Source organism: Harpia harpyja, chromosome 20, assembly GCF_026419915.1.
Source record: "Harpia harpyja isolate bHarHar1 chromosome 20, bHarHar1 primary haplotype, whole genome shotgun sequence".
In the NCBI taxonomy this organism is placed as follows: domain Eukaryota; kingdom Metazoa; phylum Chordata; class Aves; order Accipitriformes; family Accipitridae; genus Harpia; species Harpia harpyja.
In genome coordinates this window covers 8,060,131-8,082,784 of record NC_068959.1, presented here as the reverse complement: position 1 = coordinate 8,082,784, position 22,654 = coordinate 8,060,131, and the positions used below count along the sequence as shown (strand labels likewise).

At 46.5% G+C, this 22,654-nt stretch overlaps 1 protein-coding gene across 2 annotated transcripts in view; it reads right to left on the bottom strand.

Annotated features, from left to right (window-relative positions):
• Positions 1-22,654, bottom strand: part of GRIA1 (glutamate ionotropic receptor AMPA type subunit 1) — a 129,654-nt gene that overhangs the window by 47,775 nt on the left and 59,225 nt on the right. For both annotated transcript variants that reach the window (XM_052816672.1, XM_052816673.1), the window contains exons 3-6: positions 20,199-20,438; positions 18,577-18,761; positions 13,584-13,637; positions 550-711 (exon numbers count right to left, since the gene is read on the bottom strand). In XM_052816672.1, the coding sequence (XP_052672632.1) occupies positions 550-711; positions 13,584-13,637; positions 18,577-18,761; positions 20,199-20,438 (641 nt within the window). The remainder of the gene's footprint in view (positions 1-549; positions 712-13,583; positions 13,638-18,576; positions 18,762-20,198; positions 20,439-22,654) is intronic.

Sequence of the window (22,654 nt, the reverse complement as noted above, 5' to 3'; positions counted from 1 at the left end):
TACTTCCAAACTTGACATTTCTATTGCTGAATGTTTGTCACAAGTGTATTTGTTTTCAAATGTCAGATAGAAAAAAATCAACCTCCTCCCCTCCCCACCCCTTGACAGCTTCAGGGTCTTCTGTGTTAGGAATTAAAATATATTTCCCCTCTGCTGTACACACTGATTTGAAATGCTCAGAAAGAGCATCTGGAAAGACTTTATTATGACTGGATATGTAGTAAACAAGTCAAAGGTTAAGGAGTTAATGAGGCTTTTTCTTTTTTATATACTGAATATTATGAGATGTTTAATCCTTAGCTTTGAGGAGGGTAAAAACTGGGAGTCTGAGTGAATACGCTAACTTGTGTATTTCTTAGCAAGCAGCGATTCCTGCCTAATAAAATTTAGACAATGTTGAGGCACCTGGAACAGATGATGTTCATAATTATACTAAGTGACAGGTTTTCAGAGTGAGATTAAAGAGCCCCGTGCAATCACAAAGAGGTGAGCATAACTTGAACTGAGCCAGATGGACCCTAAATTAAATGGTTTTTTTATACCACTTGCCTTTGGCCTCTTCCAGTCCACACGAGGATGCTCCCTGGCATCATTATTCCTCCACTGCTGCATGATCCTGGCGGGAACAGCATCCGTGTAATTCACCAACTGGAAGCCAGTTACATTGGCTCCGCTCTCCTTGAATTTGGTCAGGTCAATATCCATGAATCCCTAGTACAGGAGAGAAACAGGGGAAGCTCATCAGAGGAACACATCTCTGGGAGAATAAGAGGAATCCTGCCTATCTAGGCATATGGCAGCCAGCTTAGGAAAAATCTCTTCCCTCTGCAAGGTAAGGTCCAATCCAAGAGAGGCACCACTGCACCGACCACGCAGGGAACTTGCTTTTCTCACAGGCTCTGAGGTGGACGTACCTTGCAGTTTCCACCCAGAGAGACAAATAGTCATATAAATAACAGCTCACTTGCAAGAAAGCTAGCAGCATAATGGAAAAAATATATCCTGAATAATGCTTGGATGAAACTAATAAAATTCTCAAAATAGATTAGAAAGAATTATTCTAATTTTTATGCACTCAGTCACCAATGGATAGGCTAATTCTTTTCCAATCACAGTTTGCAGGGAAAACTAAATCCTGAACAATGAACTTTCAGCAGATCAAGAAGTGGTTGGTCAGTTTACCAAAGGAGTCTGTCTATTAGAAAAGCCGGTTTATAGGATTTCCTAATTTGGGAGAAAAAAGGGTACTTTTTTGGACTTCAGATTACTAATGAAATACATTTCTTTCATTTCTTTATTGTTCTCCTCTACTTCTTGCCCACTGCATGTGATGAAGACAAGTGCGCAAATACACATGTGTAGCAGGGTAGCATTGTAGAATTAGTCACTCCTGTTGAGTCAGAGGCGGAAAAATCATTAGAGATACACTGCAAGCAATATGGAGAAGAGGTCATTTTTTGGTCTCCCAGCTTTTGATCCTATCTCTTCAGCACTGCTGCTCTTCAAAACTGTTTGCTGTGCCTCCTTGCACAAAGCAGGTGCTTGAACAGAGACTCTGCCCTCCTGCTTGGGCTGCTGTGGGTGGGACAGGCTGAAGTCTGGTGCTTTTTCTTTTGGAATACAAGCACAAGAGATGTAGTCAATTATTTTACCTAGTACCATTAGCAACCATAACGCATGAGGGAAAATGAACGAGGGGACTATGCACAATGCAATCACGGGCAATAGAAGAGCTTGTTCGAGCTCTGCCTTCCCTCTGCCCTCCACCACGTGCTGCTGGTACATGTTCTCTGCAGGCACCTTCTCAGTCTACAGCCAGCTTTCTCCTCCCTGCTTGCTCGCAAACGTATGATGATGGTGTGAGTTAAAAAAGTCACATTATTCCCATGAGACACTGGTCAAGTTCCGAAAACAGTGCTCTCTGTGCATAGGCTGGGGGAGCTAATTAGCATATTAACTTCCAAGGTCAGGATCAAGCCGTTAGATGGAAACCTGGTCTGGGAGCAGACAGCTTGCAAGGAAAAGACTAAATTGCCCTCTGACATCAGCATCAGACTGAGGGAGTCATAAGTGACTCGAAAATGTTTTTAAAGACTTTCACACTTTTTCTTCTGGCTTTTTTTAAGCAATTTGGCATCCACTTAGAAGGCTGAGGATTGGATATAGGTGTACAGATGCTCTAAACAGATGATTTGTTTTGCTTCAAAATGCAGTCATTTAGGTTTAAAAAAAAGTTATATTTTTGTGTACGTATTGCTCAGAATGGTGGTTAAACCTACATCAATCTTGTTTGTAATTGCTAGTGTAGAGGTTTCAGAAAGCCAGAGCTGTGATTAATGAATAGGAAATGCAGCAGGATAATTGTCCCTGACATCTTAATGCATTTCAGGCCAAGTGGTTTTTGACATGCAGAGCTCCTAAGGTTCAGTAAGAGGGACCTCACAGGTTGCCAACTGGTTATTCATGGCTAGGACCAAATTGCACTGACATTTTGCTTCTGGGAGGTAGTCAGGGGAAAAAGATCTGTCAAAAGAAACTACCACACAGCAAGTTGAAGTTTGTGCCACCAGCTCCTCCTTGGAAGGCCTACAAAGGCACGAAGAAAAGTCCAGGTTCACAATGGAGTATGAGTAAGATGTCTGGTGTCTTTAGACCCCTCAACAAGCAGACTTAAACAGGAAAAGTCAAAAAAAGATTATGATGCCAGTGACGAGGCAGCAGCAGTTGAAAATGCTGTCTCTCACTGTTTTCCCCAAACCAAACCACAGTATTCTGAAACTGAAGCAAGTATTCAACAATATACATTGGGACTCACCTCATATAAAATTTTAAAATGACCTGAATAGACAAAAGGAATTATTTCTTCCTGAAGATTGTACTCATTTTTTCCCACTGATTTTTGACAAAATTCAGGTCCTTTAAAAAGTATGGAGACCTCTGAAGATTTTCCAGTTGTTTAAGGCTGTTGGGACCATAGAGGACATCATTAACCTTGAATATGTCTTTGCATTTCAGCTGTTATCAACTGCTGAAATAACTGTTTTCACCTGTTATCCCTCCTCCACATGCCCCAGAAGAAGGGCAGTCCTAATTACAAAGGCATTTTAGTCACCGCACCACTGGAATCTGCTCAGAGCAGGCCTGGGTGACACGACAGCCAATGAACTGGGAATACCAGAGGTCAGATTATTTTAGAAAATAATTCCCAGAGGAGGTGGATTCTTGCTGGCTAATACATAAACAAGAATATATCACATATTATGCAAAATGTCTCTTGAAAATGCTTCTATTGACAAAGTAGTATCAAGAATTAAATATGCTTATCTGTCTTTCTGGAATATCAGTCAGTGCTTGTAGAAAACAGGAGAATTACAATATTTGCAAGTAAAGAAGTCATCTGTCACCTTGTACTAATTATAGCCACAGGCTGCAAAAAAAGGGACCTTTTCTTTAGTTTTCAATTGGCCATATTTGGAAAACAGAAAATAAATTTTTCAGAAATGACTAAGAAAAGACTGCAACCCACTACTGAGGGGCAGCAGACATGCTTTTGCAGCAAGGTGTTTAGTATCAACCAGTTTGGGAAAGAACCAGCACAGAAATGCTTCCCTTTGCCATCCAATCAAGTACAGCAAGAAGGGAACAGTGCTGGAACGATGTACTCCATGGCACCTCAGTGGCCAAAAGCATTTCAAAAATTTGCCAGTGAACACTGGAAGAAGCTCACTTTGCAGCAGCAGGCTGTTCGGGGAAACGAGCTGAGCCCCTGGAATTTGGTGGTATGTGAGTTTCTTCAGGCTCTTTAGACCTGGACCATTTGGGACGTATCTGTTGGACATGCAGGTATCTGGCTTCACCTCCCTCCGCAGCACTGCCAGTCCCCCGGGGAGGAAGAGGAGGAATACAGGAACTCACGCTCCAGCCCAGGCACTGTGCCAGCCCCCCGGCAAAGCAAGCATAGCAAGATCCCGAGGCAACACGGAGCTCCCCAAATAGGGTCACTGCCCGGGATGTAGGTGCTCCGGGGGAGACAACTCTTCTGCAGGCACAGTTCTCTCTGGGAACCATCAAAACCAGGCTGGAAGGGACACCACATCAGCCAGCTCACCCCCTGCCCTACAGCAGGATTAGCTGTCCCTTCGATTTAAATTCACGTCGCAAAATCGTCTCAGCAAACCTAAGAATACGGCCTCCTGCCTTGCGTATGCCTGGAAAATGCCCAGCTTTCTCTGAATGCCATCGAATTAGCAGGCTGACAATAAACCGCAAAAAATCTGGACCCATCGGCACTGATGGGCTGAGACAGCCTCCCTCCTCCACGCCTGCTCTGACTCACAGCGTCTGCAGCACACAGTTTGAGCAACAGCCAGGCTGAGTTCAAAGGAGGAAACTTGCTCTTTAGCCCATACCATCCACTGTTCTTTCTGCATTAACAAACCTCGCAAAGCGATTACATGCCGAAGTCCCACTGCTAGTAAATAACACGGGCAGCTGTTACAGACCTTCATGCCTTCAAATAGAAAACACAACAGTACTGGGAAGGGTTTTTTCCTCCTTGTATTTTCCTTGCTGCATCTGTTCTTTATGCTGCTCTTAAACTGAAGACAGTTTTCAGCCAAAGGTTGTTTTACTGTCCCATTTGCTGCCTTGGTTGCTGGGAGAGGTGTCAGCAAGTCGCACATTTATATTCCTCTCCACTGCTTGTGGGCTCGATCATCAAAGGAAATGCATAATGCAGGAAGACTGATGACTTGAAATGGGCCTCATGAATCCATCTTGATTAACTGGTCCACAAAGGATCTGCCTTGAAAAGAAAGTCCCCCAGAAATGAGCCAGCTCCTTATTTATACCCTGAACACCAAGAGGAGCCAAGACAGTGAGTGGGCAGCGCAGACGGCTGTCAGGCGGTGTAGGGAAAGACTCGTTCCTTTGTGCATGACCCTCCTCAAATCTGCCAGCACCACTTACTTCCCTGCACCTCTCCTTTCACCCTCATATTTCACTCCCTCACCGTCCTAAACTTCTGCCTCCTCTCCGCACACTGATGACACCAGGTGGCATTGCTCCTTCTGGGACATCATCCCAGCCCACGGGAATGCCGCAGGCGGCAGCGGCCTCACCTCCGTACCCAGACATCGGCAGGCAGCCGGCCACTGCCCCACACCTTCAAATTCTCTCTGTATTTCACTAAATAGGTATTAATTGCTGGCACTTTCCCTGCAGGGTGCCTCCTCCGAAGCTGCGGTAGCAGGCAGCAAGGGCTGAGCTCTTGCAGCTCATCATCCCATAAACCTCCCTGCAGCCCAGCCACAGCACAGCTTAAAATTGCCGTGCCTTTGCTCCAGGTCTTGGCTTTTCCTGAGAGAAAGGATGTTAGAGAGTCTCCTTGAAGACTGCCACGTTTCTGAGAAACACTGTTGTTTTCTTTCCTCCCTCTGTATTTTCTGAGCCCTCCAGATATTCCCCTGAGACTGGCAAAGCTCATCTCTGAACGAGGAGATGGAAAATGCCCCTTTCCCTTGAATTGCCTGGAGAAGGCTTGTTGGCTGAACACAACACAGTCCCCTTACTCCTGGAATGAGTGTTAGGTATTTTTAGTCCCTTTCTGTCTGGGATGAAGAGACTTGAGTCTATTTTTTTCTTTTTCTTTTTTTTTTTTTTTTTAATAAACCACACATGGAAATACTCCTTTTTAAGCAAAAAGCATTTAAGCAACTCACCCTGAGCTTGGGTGGGTGCCAAAGAAACCTGTGGCAGCATCAGGAAACTGGCCGAGCTCTCTTTAGATGCTATCCATGTATGGCTTCCAATTCCAGACTGCTTCCTCCTAGCAGACTTTATGATTATAAGAAACTTTGCAAAGCAAAACAATTGCTTCTGAATGGCTGTAGATCAGCCGAGTGAATGCAAAGTGGCTCCTGTCATTCCAAGGTACGCCGGTGTCTTTCTGCAGGGAGCAAGGAGTCGAGTGTTTCCAGACGGAGCATCCCTAATATATCAAATTATCTTCAAGCTTGACTTCTGCAGTGAAGCATCATTCCTCACTCCCATCACTTTGTATTAATAAGGAGGGTACGTCAAAAAGGAGCCCATCTGCTCAAGTCTCGTTCCAGCATGCCTTCCAACAGGAGAGGCCTTCTTCTCTTCTGCAGAATTATTAATGTGTCAAATCTCATTGTGGCAACGAAACGTGCGAGTTCTCACTGTAACACAGAAGTCAGTGAAGAAGGAAGGGAAAAGAAAGATGGGAGGATGGGACACTATCAGACAGGGTCCCAATCCTGCAGTTTGATGGGTCTCTTCTGTCCTGGTGTATCGATGCAAAGCAAACCAAGCCAGGTGAGAATCCAGACTTCAAGGACATGGGGCTGGCGATGACCAGTAACTTTTTTTTTGGTACAGCCCTACAGATTTTCTTTGTGGTATTATTTGTATCAGCCCTATCCTACTGCTGCAGCACATTCTGGGTATAAATGATCATACGCATCTTGTTGGAAAGCTCAGTCCAGGCAGAGGGACAGATGCTCTAAGTAGATGTTTGTGCTTTAGAGAGCTTTCAGAGCAGAAACTGATTTAAAGGTTTGGGAAATGTGCCGTGTAGTGACAGATGCCAGGACTTCAATCAAAGATATGATTAAGGGATGACCTGATCAACAGTTTACAAGAACCAAAACGTCAGTAATGGAATATTTGGTCTAGCAAACAGAAGCATAAATCTGGTGGAGGAAGCTGAAGCTAGGCAAGTTTTGACTAGAAAAAAGCACCAATGAAGTCACCATGAGGAAGATACTACAGATTTACACGTCACCCCTTGCCAGTTGAGCCAGGGTAATGGATTAGGAGACTGCAAATAGCTGAGGAAACCTATTAGTTTAACATGCTTTTGCTGAGATTTAAGCAAACACATTTTTCCTTCCAATGGATGTAATATAATCTGTCAGTTATTCACCTGATGCTCAGTGATTTTTTTTAAGCCACAGTAAGTCACTCATGCTTTTGAGCCCTCATTAGCTACTACAAAAATCCTTCCAAGGTTGCAGTTCATATTCTCCCGTGTGGGCAATTTTTGTATCAAAACCAGATGATTTTCTTTTACATGAGACACACTAATTCAAGCAAAAATTAATTCAGGGCACTGCTCTGTCTTTTACTATCAGTAATTCAGATGAGATAATGTTATAAGGGTTTCTTCTGCTTGATAATCTTTGAATCAGGACAGAAAAGCTGTTTGGAAGTGAAATGCAAACCTCAGAAATTTCACTGATATATTATATTGTCTTCCTCCGCCTGGATAAACAAGTTTTCTTATGAGCCTACTTGCACCAACCTCTCAGAAAGAGGAAAGGTCTAGCTGGTATAATTTTAGAGACCTAAAAAGAAATTAGGACATCTCTTTCCAACATAAGAATATAATTTTTGCAGGACCAGGCACCTTGAGATCTTACCAGGACAAGAAGTCAATGCCGTACACATCTTTTTGGAAACTCCCACAAAACGGAGTTTCCAATCAGCTGGTGATGCAAACCTGAGTATTGCTGACCTTGTTTGTACCCTCAGTCAGCAATATTTCAGGGGGCAGGAGACAGCGTTAAGAACTGCGGGTGATTAAAATAAACACGGCAGCTTTCAAGACGATGGCAGGCTGAGACCTGCAGCATTTTAGCTCCAGGCGAGCTGAATCAGGGGCTCGGTGCAGGGAGCAGAGCCATCGACACACGGCCAGTGCCACAGGTCACACTTGTGCTGTGACAGGTACAGCTTCTTGCACTAGGCTCGTACCCGGCACGGGCACAGCAGACCCTCCCCACGCAGCCACAGACGTGCTGCGGGATGTACGAGTGCTGCATTGCTTTAGGGGAGCCCATCTCTGCCTGTGCTGGGAGAACTTTGCTCCCCAGGGATGTGGACCTCTTTTTTGACAGCCAATTCGGGAGGGTACTCCTCCTTCACCGTCTGCTCCAGCTGTCAGTCTCGGGTCACTGTATCTCAGCCCTGGTAGTGCAGAAGTTCTTCCTTCCATTTTCGGAGGGAAAAAAATCAGAGGCCCATTTAAACCACAGGTTAAGAGAATCAAACCAGCACATTTTGCCTGACTCCTGCACACACAAGCCACTCTGCTGGCAAAGCTGCTGTGCTGGTAACCTCCAAAGCTACCACAACTGCTTGCAAAGTGAAACTCTGTCCATGGCCTAACTCAGCACTGACACACGCTGATGTAAAATGGCACAGGAAAAAATGCTTACCTCTGCTAATCACCTCTGGTTTTATCTTTACTTTTCCCTGCTACCCCTAGCATCAGCAATCGCATACACTTATCCATTTAACTTCAAACGAGAGCATTTGCTAAAGAACAACCTGGACTAATGCGCCAGGAAAGAAAAAAAGCTAAAACACTGTATGTGGCAGCTGTCTTTCATACTTTTCTTTTAAAGACAGGTCACACGAATGTCACTTATTTTAAGACAAAGATTTTCCTCTGCCCAAGACGGCTGATGTTTTCCCACTACTGACAGTAGTCAGCTTACATCCCTGGCATAGGACAAACAGATACATGAAGCCAAGGTTATGGGGAAAAAGCCTGTAACATCAAAAGAACGGAATCCCAGAAGTTTCAAAGGTTGCTGCTCTGATAGTATTGACTGTATTTTTTTTTTCTTTGTGGTTGCTAGATTGATGCTCTCAAAGGCTGAGAACAAAGCTTAGAAAAATAAGACTCACAAAAACAAACACTTCTTAAAGTTGCCAAACCTCTTTGAGTTCCAGAAAGAAAAATAGAGATACAGAGAGACAGGGGGAGAGAAGGAGATATGACTGCAACCACCCAGTGCCCCTATACCTGACAAACATCCAGGCTGGCAGCTGGTAAAAGCTAATTGGGGTAACTCTAATGGGTACCAGTCGAGGATCAGGTTTTCATGAGTTTGCAAAAGCCATAAACAGTGCCAAATTTGCCTCAAGGAGAGGCAGGGATGCTCACAGGAACCCTTCCCCTGGCAGTGATGTTGCAGACAGACCTTCATGGGATGGGCAGGGCTGAGCAGACAAGACAGCTTGTGTCTTTAACAGGCATAGCGGAATTGGAGAAGGATGCTTGCCCATGGCCTAAGGTACAGAACGGTTTCATTTTGTTTGTGAACACAGAAATATTACTGTCTCACCTTGGCAACAGCATTTTCACTGAAAAAGAAAGCTGTTCCTGCTAGGAAATACTAGTTTTCATTTGCTGCTACTTGTCAAATTCTGCTTGGTGCTTTACTACAGCTCACTCGACAGCAACCGCTGGGCAAACGAGCAGCGATTAATGCAAGCCAGTTCCTCTTTGTTCATGAATTGTCTGTGACCAGACAGGGAATTCCTCCGTGTTCAAAATGCACCCATTATGATTTTTGTAGGCCTTATTCAGCCTGTGCATTGCCTTGCAAACTCTTTCGCTTTGCATTCCTGATATAACACCAGTTTGGAGCTGCTGTAACTGGGCAGTAGTGTGCTGCTGCTTATTTTTTGGCTGAATATAGCTCTGAGCAAGCATACAGCCAAAAATAAGAATTTCAGTGGGGTTATCCATAAATATTTCCCAACATTTGCTTCCAATGTGTCATTTCCATAATTGTTTTCCCATGGGAAAGGCTCCAAGAAGGTTAGGCAGTGTTGCAAAAGGCAGGTATTGAAAATTCATCCCCTTGCTCCAGCTAGTGCAGGTAAGTCGGCGGCTATGAACCAGCTGAGGACTTAATTGACTTGTGCAAGGCAGAGCCTCTCCCAGCCAGGGCTGGGAACCTTATCTTCATATAGGAAGAGAGTCCTAAAATCAGGATTCCATCAGTCAGCACAGGGGACAAAAAAATAACTAATTTGGAAATGTTCAGGCACTTGCAGATTTTAGTTCTTAATTTATTCTTTTACGACCCAGTATTCCAGAATGAGCCACTTCCTCAAAATCGGGCTGTTTTGTAGGCGTGCGGGTGTGCACATGAGGGTACGTGTGTGTGCATGTGGGCAATGCACACCCTGTCATCTTAGGACTTCTCTGCAGGGGAAAATGTGGGGGGTTTAAGGTCTATCCACTACGTGTATGAGTCAGTGGGAATAAATTACAGCATGTTACACCCTCTGAAGGCTCTAATCCAGCAATGAGATGTCCTTAGAAGAGGGTAAAACCTGCTGTGATCTCTTGGATCAGAGCATCCACGCTATGGTTTAACCCTGCCAGACGCCGACTTCCCACATTCTGCCAATCTCCCGTAACATCCCCAGCCATCCCTGCAAAGGGAGGCTTGCCGACCTTCCTCACTGCCATATGGTCTCAGGAACATAGGACCTTCACCGCCTTTTTGCCATTTTCCTTGCTGAACCGATCAGCGAGTAGCTCTCGTGTGGGTGAAGCACATCACAGAAACTGATTTGGCTTCTGGTGCCTGAACCTGCCTGTGTGCACAGCAGAATCACAAAGCTTGTTCTGCCCTGGAAAGGACCTTCTTAACCTCGAGGGGCACTAGGCTTTTTTTAAAAATATTTCTCCCATGTTGTCTGATTATCCCCTACTCTTTTTTTTTTTTTTCCTGGAGTCTCAGGAGTTTGGCTCTTGTGCAATGCTAGGTTTTAAGGAGCTGGGAAGACCAAAGGAAAGAGCTTGAATTCCTTTCACTCTTCTTCTCCCCCCAAATCAAAGATGCTGAAAAGCACAGCTAGTAACAGTGGATTCTGGTGGTCCCGTCAGACCCTGTGGGTCCTGGGGAGCCAAAGCACCCTCCACTGAGCTCCAGCTGGGAGGCAGAATCTCCCTGTGGAGGGGCTGGGGAAATAAAAAAAAGCCTTTTGCTCTGAGTTAAATATTTATAACCCATGTTGGCTGAGTATGCAGCCTCTTCCAGCCAGCTCTGTCCTCTCAGCATTTGTGCAAAGGCTAAGAAAACAAATTAAAGATGCAAAAAGAGTGCTTTCTCAGGCTGAAAGTGGGAGAGCGTGGTATCATAAGACAGACGGAAATGTCCTTCAAAACTCAACACCTGAGTATTAGACTACCTCATGCCTTCAATGTATTTATCCTTATGAAACCATACAGAGAGAAGAGGTGATATCATTCTCCTTTAGCCTTCCGCATGGGTATACATAAAAGTGCACACTCCAGCTACTCCAGATAGCTTCCCTGCTTAACTTTAATGAGGGGACTTTCATAAACATCTGAGGACCAGGACCTGGGTTACAGCAAATAATAATTTTTTAAAAATTAGCAACTGAAGTTATTGGCTGCTCTACAGTTCGCACGTCTTCCCCTGCGCAACATAACATTTTTAACTTTGTAATTACATGGTAGGCGTCCAGCGCAGAAGTGCAGGGTCAGTATCAGGGCATCGCGGGGTAATTATGTGGCCATTTTTGTCTTGTAAATTACAGAGTTATCTTGGGACTGAGAGAAGGAGAAGGGCAGCAACTGCTTGACTAATTGGTAGTTTAAAGTTTAATTACCCCAGGCCTGACGTGCTGCCTCGCAGACGCATCTGTGGGAGGGAAGAATGGCTCCAGACCCCGCACATGGCTCACCCCGCACGGACAGAGTGGATCCTGGAGGGAGCAGCCTCGGCCCCAGCCTGCCCACACCAGCCCGTCCTCTGCTGAGCATCCCTTGGATGGACGGACACATCTGGGGAGGAGTGGGGAGCAGCTCTGCTGCGGAAAACCTCCAGCTGCCCTATGGGTGGAGGCTATTCCTCTCTTTCTTACCTCCTCCCAAACCTCCCTAGGCAGAGAAATTCTCCAGCCTCCTAGGAGAGGACAGCATATTGCTCCAGAAAGATGGCTCTGCTGCTGCCCAACACTGCTCTGTCCTCAGGCAGCACCTCCCTGCATTAAAGGAGAATCCTTTCCTTAAAGAAATCTTTGCATCCAGTTCATTCCTTAGAGCCATGACAGTCAGATTTGATTTAGCACCAAGTTGCAGAATAGGTACATATGTTATTTTTACTGGAAGGTCAGAGGGATCTTGGTGCATCGTCATTAACAAGTCTGCCCTTAGTGGGACTCTCAGGTTGGACGTGAAACACTTCACCTGGAGGATGCATTTTGAAATGGGGTTAAAACTAGTTAGAAAATGCAAATTGTTACCAATAGTCAACAGCTTCTTATTGGCCTGACTGAAACAAGCTAGGAGGGCAATGCCAGGAACCCAAATGCCCATGACATGCAAAAATAATCATTATTGCAACAAGCATTAGTTGACAGTTGGTTTAACTGGCTTTGAAAAGATGCACATCAAAGCTGAAGGCAAAAACCCCCCTGTATTGGGTTTGCAAGGGAAGGCTTTGGTAGTGGGGGGGCTACAGAGGTGGCTTCTGCAAGAAGCTGCTAGAAGTTTCCCCCATGTCTGACAGAGCCAATGCCAGCCGGCTCCAAGTCGGACCTGCTGCTGGCCAAGGCTGAGCCCATCAGCAACAGTGGTAGCACCTCTGGGATAACAGATTTAAGAAGGGAAAAAAAGTTGCTGTGGCACAGAAACTGCAGCTGGAGAGAGGAGTGAGAACATGTAAGAGAAACAGCCCTGCAGACCCCAGGTCAGTGAAGAAGGAGGGGGAGGAGGTGCTCCAGGTGCCGGAGCAGAGATTCCCCTGCAGCCCATGGGGAAGACCACGGTGAGGCAGGCTGTCCCCCTGCAGCCCAGGGAGGTCCATGGTGGAGCAGGGGGATGCCTGAAGGAGGCTGTGCCCCGTGGGAACCCCGTGCTGGAGCAGGCTCCTGGCAGGACCTGTGGCCTCATGGAGAGAGGAGCCCACGCTGGAGCAGGTTTTCTGGCAGGACTTGTGACCCCGTGGGGGACCCACGCTGGAGCAGTCTGTGCCTGAAGGACTGCACACCGTGGAAGGGACCCACACTGGAGCAGTTCATGAAGAACTGCAGCCCGTGGGAAGGACCCACACTGGAGAAGTTCGTGGAGGACTGTCTTCCGTGGGAGGGACCCACGCTGGAGCAGGGGAAGAGTCCTCCCCCCTGAGGAGAAAGGAGCGGCAGAGACAAGGTGTGATGAACTGACCAGAACCCCCATTCCCCATCCCCCTGTGCTGCTGGGGGGATAGAGGTAGAGAAAATCAGGGGTAAAGTTAAGCTTGGGAAGAAGGGAGGGGTGGGGGGGGATGGTGTTTTTAAGATTTGGTTTTATTTCTCATTATCCTACTCTGATTTGATTGGTAATAAATTAAACTAATTTCCCCAAGGTGACTCTGTTTTGCCCGTGATGGTAATTGGTTGAGTGATCTCTCCCTGTCCTTATCTTGACCCACAAGCCCTTTGTTATATTTTCTCTCCCCTGTCCAGCTGAGGGGGGGGGGGGGAAGTGATAAAGCAGCTTTGGTGGGCACCTGGTGTCCAGCCAGGGTCAACCAACCACAAAACCCCAGCAAGCTTGGAGATACCCTGCAGATAATCTTGCTGGTTCAAGACATAAAACATCAGAAGAGCACTGCAAAGGACTCTGGTATTTTTTTTTACCTAAAAGGTGGACGAGAAAAAAGATATCCAGCTTGGTAACTATAAATATAGTGCTTTACAAAATAAAGATAGCAAAAAAACCCCCACCAATGAGGGCAACTCACCAAATTTGCCAGAATGTAGTGGTACCCATTCCCATTTTTTTCAAGCTTGATGATCTGCAAGATGAAAACCAAGGATATTTAGCAGAGACCAACTAAGGAAGAAGAGCTTAATTTACCTGCCTTTCCTCCCCCCCACCATTTCCCCCCAATAAGACTGTTCAGTTTGTTCAGTTAGGGACAGAAAGACATAGCAAAAGAAAAGTTCACAGTCTTGTTAGAGGAAGGACAGAGTTTTCACACATGATATTTGAGCAGCAAGTCTGAAATCAGACAGGACAAGATCCCCAAACAGATTCCACAGGCAGGAAGAGTCAACTACCTAAACTGACCTGTCTCTTATGGGCTCAGGGAAAAAAACCCAAACAGTTGTTTGGGTCTTTTTAAAGGTTAAACCAGATTTATACTTCCGACACTAAAGGAACAAAGTGGGGAGCTGGGGTCCATTTGTCCTGTGAATGCAGCTGAAACATCAAGCAAGACTAGAGAGCTATTTTGCACATCCTCTGAGCTACAGTCCCTGCCACAAACACCTACCTGGGTGAGATGTCAGGAGGTTTAGACTATAAGGGCAATTTTTCTCCTTTAGTGCATTGAGGTAGCTTCAAACCACATCTCCAGAACAAAGCTGCCTGGGCAAATCACAGAGGATTCCCCTTGCATGTTCGTCGAAATTATTTATATCTTCATATTCATGGTGTCCCAATATATGCTCTTTGCCACTTACTCCCTTCTCCTTGATGCCTGCCGAGTTAGGTTTTTATTCTTTTTTATCAACACAATTGCTTATGGATCTGTAACATCTGAAAGTTTTTATGTTAGCTGGAAAAATTTCCCTTGTCTAGGTAGAAAGGCACCACCTGTTGCAGGCTTGCCTGTGATTACTGGGGACAGTTGTTGATCACATGGTCCCTAACTTCTTTTTCTCCCTTGATTTAAAAAAAAATACAGAAAGAATAGAGCTAAAAATAACATTATTCTTGCTGACTCCATATTCCCACTGAAATTCCTCTCCATTGATTTCCAGCAGCACTGTTAAATTCTTACCAGGTTACTAGAGCCAGATACCATCTGCATTTGAGCCAATCTACATACAGAAAGACGACAGTGAAAAAAAGCCCAAACCAACATGCCCTCAGAACCTGTAAAAACACAAGAATTGCCAGTTTCTGAGAGAACTGTGCTATTTCCATAAGGTTTCTTTGCTGGCAACAGTACCTCTTATTTCTATTGTCGTATGAATTGATTCTGAACGACTGCCTGCATTGCCAATGCTGTGGCAAAATCTGCATGAACAGTAGAGAGGCCAGCAAGATCCTCACAGCCAGAATGATCATAAAATGACTGCTGTGTTGGATTTGACCAGAGATCGGTCTATCCAGGACTTCTCACTGATACCAGGCTAGCAGCAGGTGTTTGAGAAGCGTCAGACAAGGGTACGCACAGACTGATCCTCCCCATGGGACAGAACTCCCAGATTATCATAAGCAGCCATTTAGGGATTTCCAAATGGATTATAAATGAGCTGACACTTGCTCTGTGCAACTGGTTCATCTGCCTTAGCCTTTCTCTGATGAAGTGCTCTTGTATGCACATTAAAACTCATCTGGTTCCCAGCATTAACGTGGGGGTGGCAATTAACTCCAATGCAGGCTTCATTTAGTAGCAGTTTCTTACACAACTAGTATCAGCTCCACCAGCTTCACTGCCCTGTGGTTCTCTGCACAGGATCGGTCAGTACGGCTTCTACTGAGCAGTTTGGAGCCCCCAGAAAAAACAACTCTGTATACCTAAGACTATAAAGATATATACTCTTATTATGGGTAGTTTTCTGAGTATCTTCCATTGCCAGATCTGAGATGCAAAATCAGACCCAACTTGTCCTCTGCCATTCATCAACTGAGACTGACCTTTGCAGTAAGTCCCAGACCTTGTGGGAGGAAGGACCACCTCCAGGGCACTGGGATGTCTAAGAATTACGATCCAATTCCCTGTTTCTCCAGTGTCAACAATAGCTGGCATTGGCTCCTTCTGCCCAAACTCTCCCTTTGTTATTTCATTAGGTGTCAGAGTTGATGAACCGGAGAGGGCTGCCATCCAGCTTTCCCTGAGCTGTTAATCTTGCAGCCCATCCACCTGAATTATGAGGCTTGCTTCCTGTGTTTTACACAGTTATTTGTGATCCTAATTTATTTTAAAATGCTTGCTCAGTCCTAATGTGTCCGGATGGTGGTAGCAAGCTGAGGTTATAATAGCATTTATCACTTAGCCTGAACGTGGTGAGAGGCTGTGCTGGGCTGCATGCTGATAGCTCACTTGGGCCACCTAGGTTTCATTACCCACTTCTTAATGGGCCAGTTTGACATCTATTAGAGAGAAATCCTCTCAGAGTGAAACAGTGGCAAAGGAGAAATTCCAGTTATTCATTTTAATGAGAGACAAGGAAGAAACAATACAGGGCTTTGATGGAATACAACCCACCACTTACTTATCCCATTAAGGCTACACAGCACGGCCCTGCAGATATCCTGCCCTGAACCAAGGCCTGGCTCGTAAGCGACAGCTACCTCGGCAAAGATAAATCATGCCCTTGAGACACAACACAGAGAAATCTCCAAGAAAGAAATCAGGTCATTTTCCCGCGTATCATTAACACATTGAGCACCGGCTCCTCTACAGCTACGGTCTCCACAACGTGAGGGCTGCCTTGCTGGAGTCAGCAGTGGTTATTTGTGTTATGTGTACGGAGTGGGGAGAAGAGATTAAAAGTGTGTGCAAGCACCAGAGTGCACGTTTGAGGGACTGATGCTAAACAGCCATGCCCAGCTCTTCTGTTCACTGGGGAGCACAAATCCACAGCCACCGAAGGACAGAAACAGGCTTGCCAGGGAAGAAGATAAATGCATTAAAATGTCCCCGAGAGGCTGAGGCAGCTCTTTGAACACCTCAGACACTCAAAGAGAGAGGGCAAACAGAGCAGTGACATCCACGCAGAGGTTGCCGGTGCAGTGAGCTGAGAGACCAGCCACCAGCCCAAGTTTAAGTCCCAGCTGAATTTCACATGATAACGAGCTGAACACTATCTTTGACTACCTCCAGTCATCTGCATGTTGTGAAAGACCTGGCATCCCCTGCTTACACCGGGATAACTACCTCAGCTCTCAGAAATCCCTGTGGACTCAGACCCAGAAGGCAAACGGGGATGAAAATGGACTACACGGGTCTGAAAGAGTTATTCACAGCCCTATTCCTAACAGGAGTGTTACCTCCTAGGCACAGACACCTTGGAATTGCTGTCTTTAATGTAGGAAAACACAATATTTTCCCTCTTTTCCCTGGGAATGGATGCTTTTTACAGCATTGCAAAACAAATAACCACAAGATCTGGATTTTTAGTGCTCTTGCAAATAGCTTTACTTATATCTAAGTTTAACTCTTGCTCCAGTTACGTGAAGAAGTGTGAAAGAAAGACTTATTTCCTGTTCATATTAGGAAAACTAGATAATATTTGACTACAGAACTTAACTTTCTGTTAGACAAACCAGACTTAAAAAAGCAACATCATTAACCCTAGAAATCTGATACACCCTATAGGAAAGCCTGCAGAAAAGGCAAATTCACTGCCTAGGTCCTGTCAAAAATTTTGTTCAACTGCAGCTACTCCATGGTCAGAGAGAAAATTTTACCCTCCACAATAATCTGGTCTCTCCTTCATGAGCGTGACCTTTACTTTGAGGTTAAAACCTGCTACCTGTTTCGTTATTATATATAATAGAGTAGCACCCAGAGACCCAGCAAGGATGGATTGTGCTCGTTGCTGAGCCGTGCAGCGGGTGAAATGGCAGTCCTTGCCCCAGACAGCGAGCAGCTGAAGTGTGAGACGGGAGATGACAGGTAGCTTAGACAAGGCGACGTGTGAAGCACGAGGTAAGAGTGAGCTGGTTATGAGAAGTACGATAGCGGGAGTCACAGCACGCCTGCTGCGTGGCACTGCGCGGCCCTTTCTAAGCCATGTGGGATGGGAGTCACGGCGGTGGGGAAGGCCTTGGCTGTAGGTGTGAGAGGGAAAAGTATTGTGGCTGGAGTTGAAGAGGGGACACAAGTGTGGACTGAGACCCGTCCATGGGCTTGCATTGGTCTCCTGTCCACAGAAGTCTATATTCAGGACTAGGGAAACCATTAAGGGAGGCATGGAGGAAAGAGGATGGGGAAAATTGAGGTCTGCACTGCTGGGCGACCTATCTAGATTGAGGATGAGTAAGGCAGGGCACACAACCTAGCTTCGGAGTCCTCTATTGCATATCCCATCTGCTTCGCGGCCATGAGCTGACAAAACAGCCAGGAGATAGCTGTGAATGAACGTGTGTGTCTCGCTGCAAGGCATGAGAGGAGCTGGAAACATCTGATCCTGCTACAGCCTGGATGCCCTGCGAGGATGGTGAGCTCCAGCCTGAGCTGGAGACAGGGTTCCTGAGGACTACAGATGTACCATATCTGTCCCGCTGGCACTCGTTGTGAGAAATTGGTGCAGCACATGGAGGTTGGAGGACCAGGAGTCTGGCAGTGCCAATTCACACCTCCACCCTATCTCACAGGAGGTGGGAAAAGTGGAGGAAAACTCAGCAGAATAAGGAAGTGCCACGTCTTGTGCATGTTGCCTGGAGGAATTAGCACAAAGCAAACTTGTTGGGCAGTAAGGGGGTGTAAAGGGTTCAGCAGAGGAGTCAAACAAGCAGTAAACATGGAGCAACAAAGATCACTGAGCATGAATACATGAGAGCTCCTAGTATTGATACAGCTTTACAGTTTCCACAGTAACACCACGGAGAAATACCTGCAAGCTCAGCAGCCTGCCTCAATGCACATGCACCACATCCAATGAGAGCCACAATGAGACACGGATCAGACAAGAATGGGGAGGAGAACTGCTCCAGGAGAAACAACCCTTCCCGTCCTGCATGCAAGACCCCTCCCAGAAGACCCGCACCAACACAACCTTGCTAAGGATGATGTTCAGCCGCTCAGATTCACAGTCCACCACCACCAGCCTTTCCTTCTTCTTCTCCAGCTCCTGGAACAGCATGCGGTAGCCCTCTTCTGTTGTCGTCAGGATGTTGACAGCTGTCACCTGCCAGTTCTTCTCGGCTGCAGTGTCCAGCACTTTCTGTAGGACTGACAAACCTATGGTGGGAAGAGAGGGTGAAGAGGACAGCAGGGAGAGAACCAGGTTTTAGTTGTGCAATGGCATCTTTCCATCCTTCTGAGAGCCTGCACAGGTGCCTCAAGCCAGGCTGGATAAAAGCATTGCAAGAGTGCAGCAGAACTGCAGAGAGCAGCTAATAGTCTAGCATCTTACCCAAACACAGCTAGGCTTGTATTAATGGCTCCTGCTTTTTGTGTCCCAGCACAGGAAAATAGGATGATTCCAGGCCCAGTTTTCCTTTGTAATCGGCAGATCAGTCTCGTTGATCAGGCCCTGCTGTGGGATTCAGATAAGAGCTCTAATCCCTGTCTTCTTGTCTGTCACCACCCAAATCACTTGATTTCTCTGGGCCATAGTTCCCTTCTCGTCTTTGATCTGTTTAGGCTGTATGCTCCTAGGGTTAGGGACACCCTTAGCAATCACAGTACGCAACCATATTCAGCGCCTCTGTCTCTCTTGGCATCTCATCAGAAAACTTCATTATTTTTAAAAGAATCTTGCCTAAATTACATGCACAGCCTTCCAGAGGAGATACACGTAGTCAGCACCACTCTGGAGTCCTGCTAGACAACCCTGCCTACTGCAGTCCTTTTGGGATATTCAGCGTGCCCATGCCTCGTGACAACAGAAAGCAGGGTGGGATGCTTTTATACCTTCTCCTTGTCTCTTAAGGTCATCCTGTCCCTGCAAGGGCTAATGATAACTTCCAGGACAGAGCTGTGAATCACCCTTACCTCTGCACTGTCCTCCACAAGTCCGTTTTGCTCTCGGCCTCCAAGCCTAGAGCTTTAAAGGCATCTGAGAGCTGGGGAAACTGAATCACAGAGCAATGAGCTCACTAGCCCTGTTCATGGTTTAGAAAGTTAGTTAATATCTTCCAAGAACCCCACAAAGGCTTTTGTTATTTTACACAGACAGCTAACACGCACTAACATGGGGAACTTGGAATTTTCTAAGCTACCTGCCAGAAACACACACATGTATCACAACTGGATGTGAGCTCAGGTGAGACCTGAGCAGCTGTCGGTTTACATTTGTAAACATGGGACTTGGTGGCCTTGAGTTCGACAGACCTGTTCAATATGGGACCTATTCAATATAAACAATTTCCCCGTTTGAAACTCAAACCACTTACACATTAAGTATTTCCCTCGTGTTGATGGGATTCAGACCTGACCCTATGAACACAGACATACTGAGTCAGGCTAATGCTTCACCTAGAACAACGTCCACCTTCTGCAGTAACGGATATTTAGAAAAGGAATAAAGAACAGAGAAGTCATAAGGTGACCCTTCCTTTAGCCACCCTCTCAGCCTCCAGCAACCCATAGTAAGAGGACTTCTTGAGGCAAAGACTCCATCTAGCCCACTATGTTTAATTGTCTGGTAACCCTTCCCATGTACTTGTGACTTACCCCGGTCAGCATCATAAATGTACACAAACTTCTGCCAGCTGTAGTGCTCGATGACACTGATGAGGGCATCCTGGAGCTCTGGGCGAAGCTGGAGAACAAACTGGTTGGACGTTTCAACGGGGAAGCTTGGTGTTATGAAGCAGACGTGAAGAGCCCCACAGAAAGACGTGAGCATGTTGACAGTCCTCCTCTCGTAAAATCCAAAGATGGCATAGACGCCCTTGGAGAACTGCGAGCAGACTGAAGAAACAGAGAGAAAGGTCATGAGGGCAGAAGGACAAGGAGGTTTCTCAGGGAAGTCACCAAAATAAACCTTTTCCCTGAGATAAGCTGCAGGCTCTCTGGACTAGATCATTTTCCCCGAGGTCTGTGGGTTGGTGAATGCAACCTGTGAAGGACAGGGCTTGTGGCCATGGGGTTGCTCTGCCCTCGATCTCCACAGACCTGCTTTACCTCTGATAGGCAGAAGCAACACAGAAGAGTGAATTCAGTATCCCCAGGGCTCTACTGAAGATTTTGCTGTTTCTGGGATACAATGTGTTATCTGAACAAGGGAACCCCTCAGCAGAAAAGCACGGTGGCTCACCAAGCCCTGCCTCCTTGGGATGGCAGCTGTCTGGCCGGTGGACCTGTTTTATTATGGGCGAGAAAGGCTGCAGTTAGAGCTTGCTATTGCAGCTCCAGATGCATTCAAGGCACAGAAGGAAAGCATTTGCATGACCGCACAGCCCTTTGCAGCCAACGACTCCAAGAGGCAACCGTGGGTTTGACCTCAGAAGCTGAGACCATGCTGAGAAGGCATCTCAGCAAAGGTTCACCTAGGTTTCATGCAGTCATAGCACAGTTACAGGGAGGTTTGGCCCGGGGCGTGAGCTGCTGGCACTGAGGCCAGAGCCTCGGACACCCGGGGTGCGTTGGTACTTGGGGACACCCGCCTGGCAATTTCTGGTTTCCTCACAAAGCCACGGTGGGGAAGGCTGTGGGCCCAGTGAGGTAGTGGTGGTGGCCTGGGAGATCTCCATGAGGAGTGCTCGCTGAGTTCTCTGGCAGATTTTTGTGTCTGATCTCAGCAGCTGTCTCTGTGCTGCGCAGGGAGGGCTCTCTCGGGTTGGAGCCCTTCTCGGGAGAGCACTTAATGACATCGTGGGAGCTGCTGGAAAAATGCCTCAGGATCTCAGTGAGGCAGAGAGAGTTCACACTTTGGGTTGTAAAACCTAGCCCCTGAGACAGTCAGACTCATTTAATATCACCCCTGTTTATGGCACATCCCAAGTTACCATCAATAAATCTCCAAGCCAGAGGTGGTGGCAGTGACAGTGTTTTCCCTGTGTCAGAACTCCTGGCACTAGTGTCTCCTCCTGTTGTCACTCTGACTCTGAAGACCTTTGGCTGTGACATTTATACTGACTCAACACTTCACACATCACTCGCCAGCCCCCCCCCCCCCAACAGAATGCAGGGTGAGAAGTTGGATGTGACATTTTGGGGTCCCCAGCAAGTGTTCTGCACTGCTTGGGAATCCCTTGACCTGGTTTCTGCTGGTAGCCACCAATACTGAACCTTCTGCATGTGTGGCTGGAGACAGGCTCCTAAACATGAGCTTACTGCATCCTTAGCTGGGCTCCATCCAAGCTCTGTCCCTCCAGCCAGGACCAGAAGTCATCCCCAACTGGCTTACAGCCATCCTGGATATGATTACCTTGTTCCTCACTTCTCTACTGCCAACATCAAATATTCAGAGGGAAGAGCAAGAAATCCTGCTTCCCACTGTGCAAAGTGAGTCCCCACTCCTATCTCACCACCAAAACGAAGCAGCCAGCTATTTGAAATGGCACAGTGTCGAGAGCTGAGAACTGAATCTCATGACACTGGTGGGAATTTTTCCTTCCTCTTGGAGTTGAGCCCAGATTTTGGGCATCCCAGCCCAGCAGTTTGTCCCCAAGGTCACCTGTCCTCTTTTCACTGCTCAGCGTCTGTGATCTCACATACCTCAGCAACCTCCTCCCCCAAAGCAATTTGTATTTCTGTGGGGCAGGGACTTATCGCGAAGCCCGAACCATGACAGAAATAAAACCCTCTTCACTTTATTTTCACGGCAGTGTCTCTCTTTGCAATCAGCAATTGTGTCTGTATCAGCTGGAGTCACTGCCCTCATCATAAGACTGACACATTCAGGAAGAAAAGTAGCAGATACGGATAGAAATAGGCTGAACATCATTTTCATGTGACTGGACCGGTGGGTCTAATGAACAGTGCGATATACCATATGTGAGAGATCAGAAGATGATCTCTGGAGACCCAGGCTTCAGACTCACCGAATTATTAAAGTGACATTCTTGGGGCAGCTGAACAATCCAGCACAATTAATAAGGCAGACAATAAACTTAGCTGGCTTGTTTTGTTTTGGGCAAGCCATGGCTTCCTTGAATTTTATTTTCTATTTGAAATGAATCTAT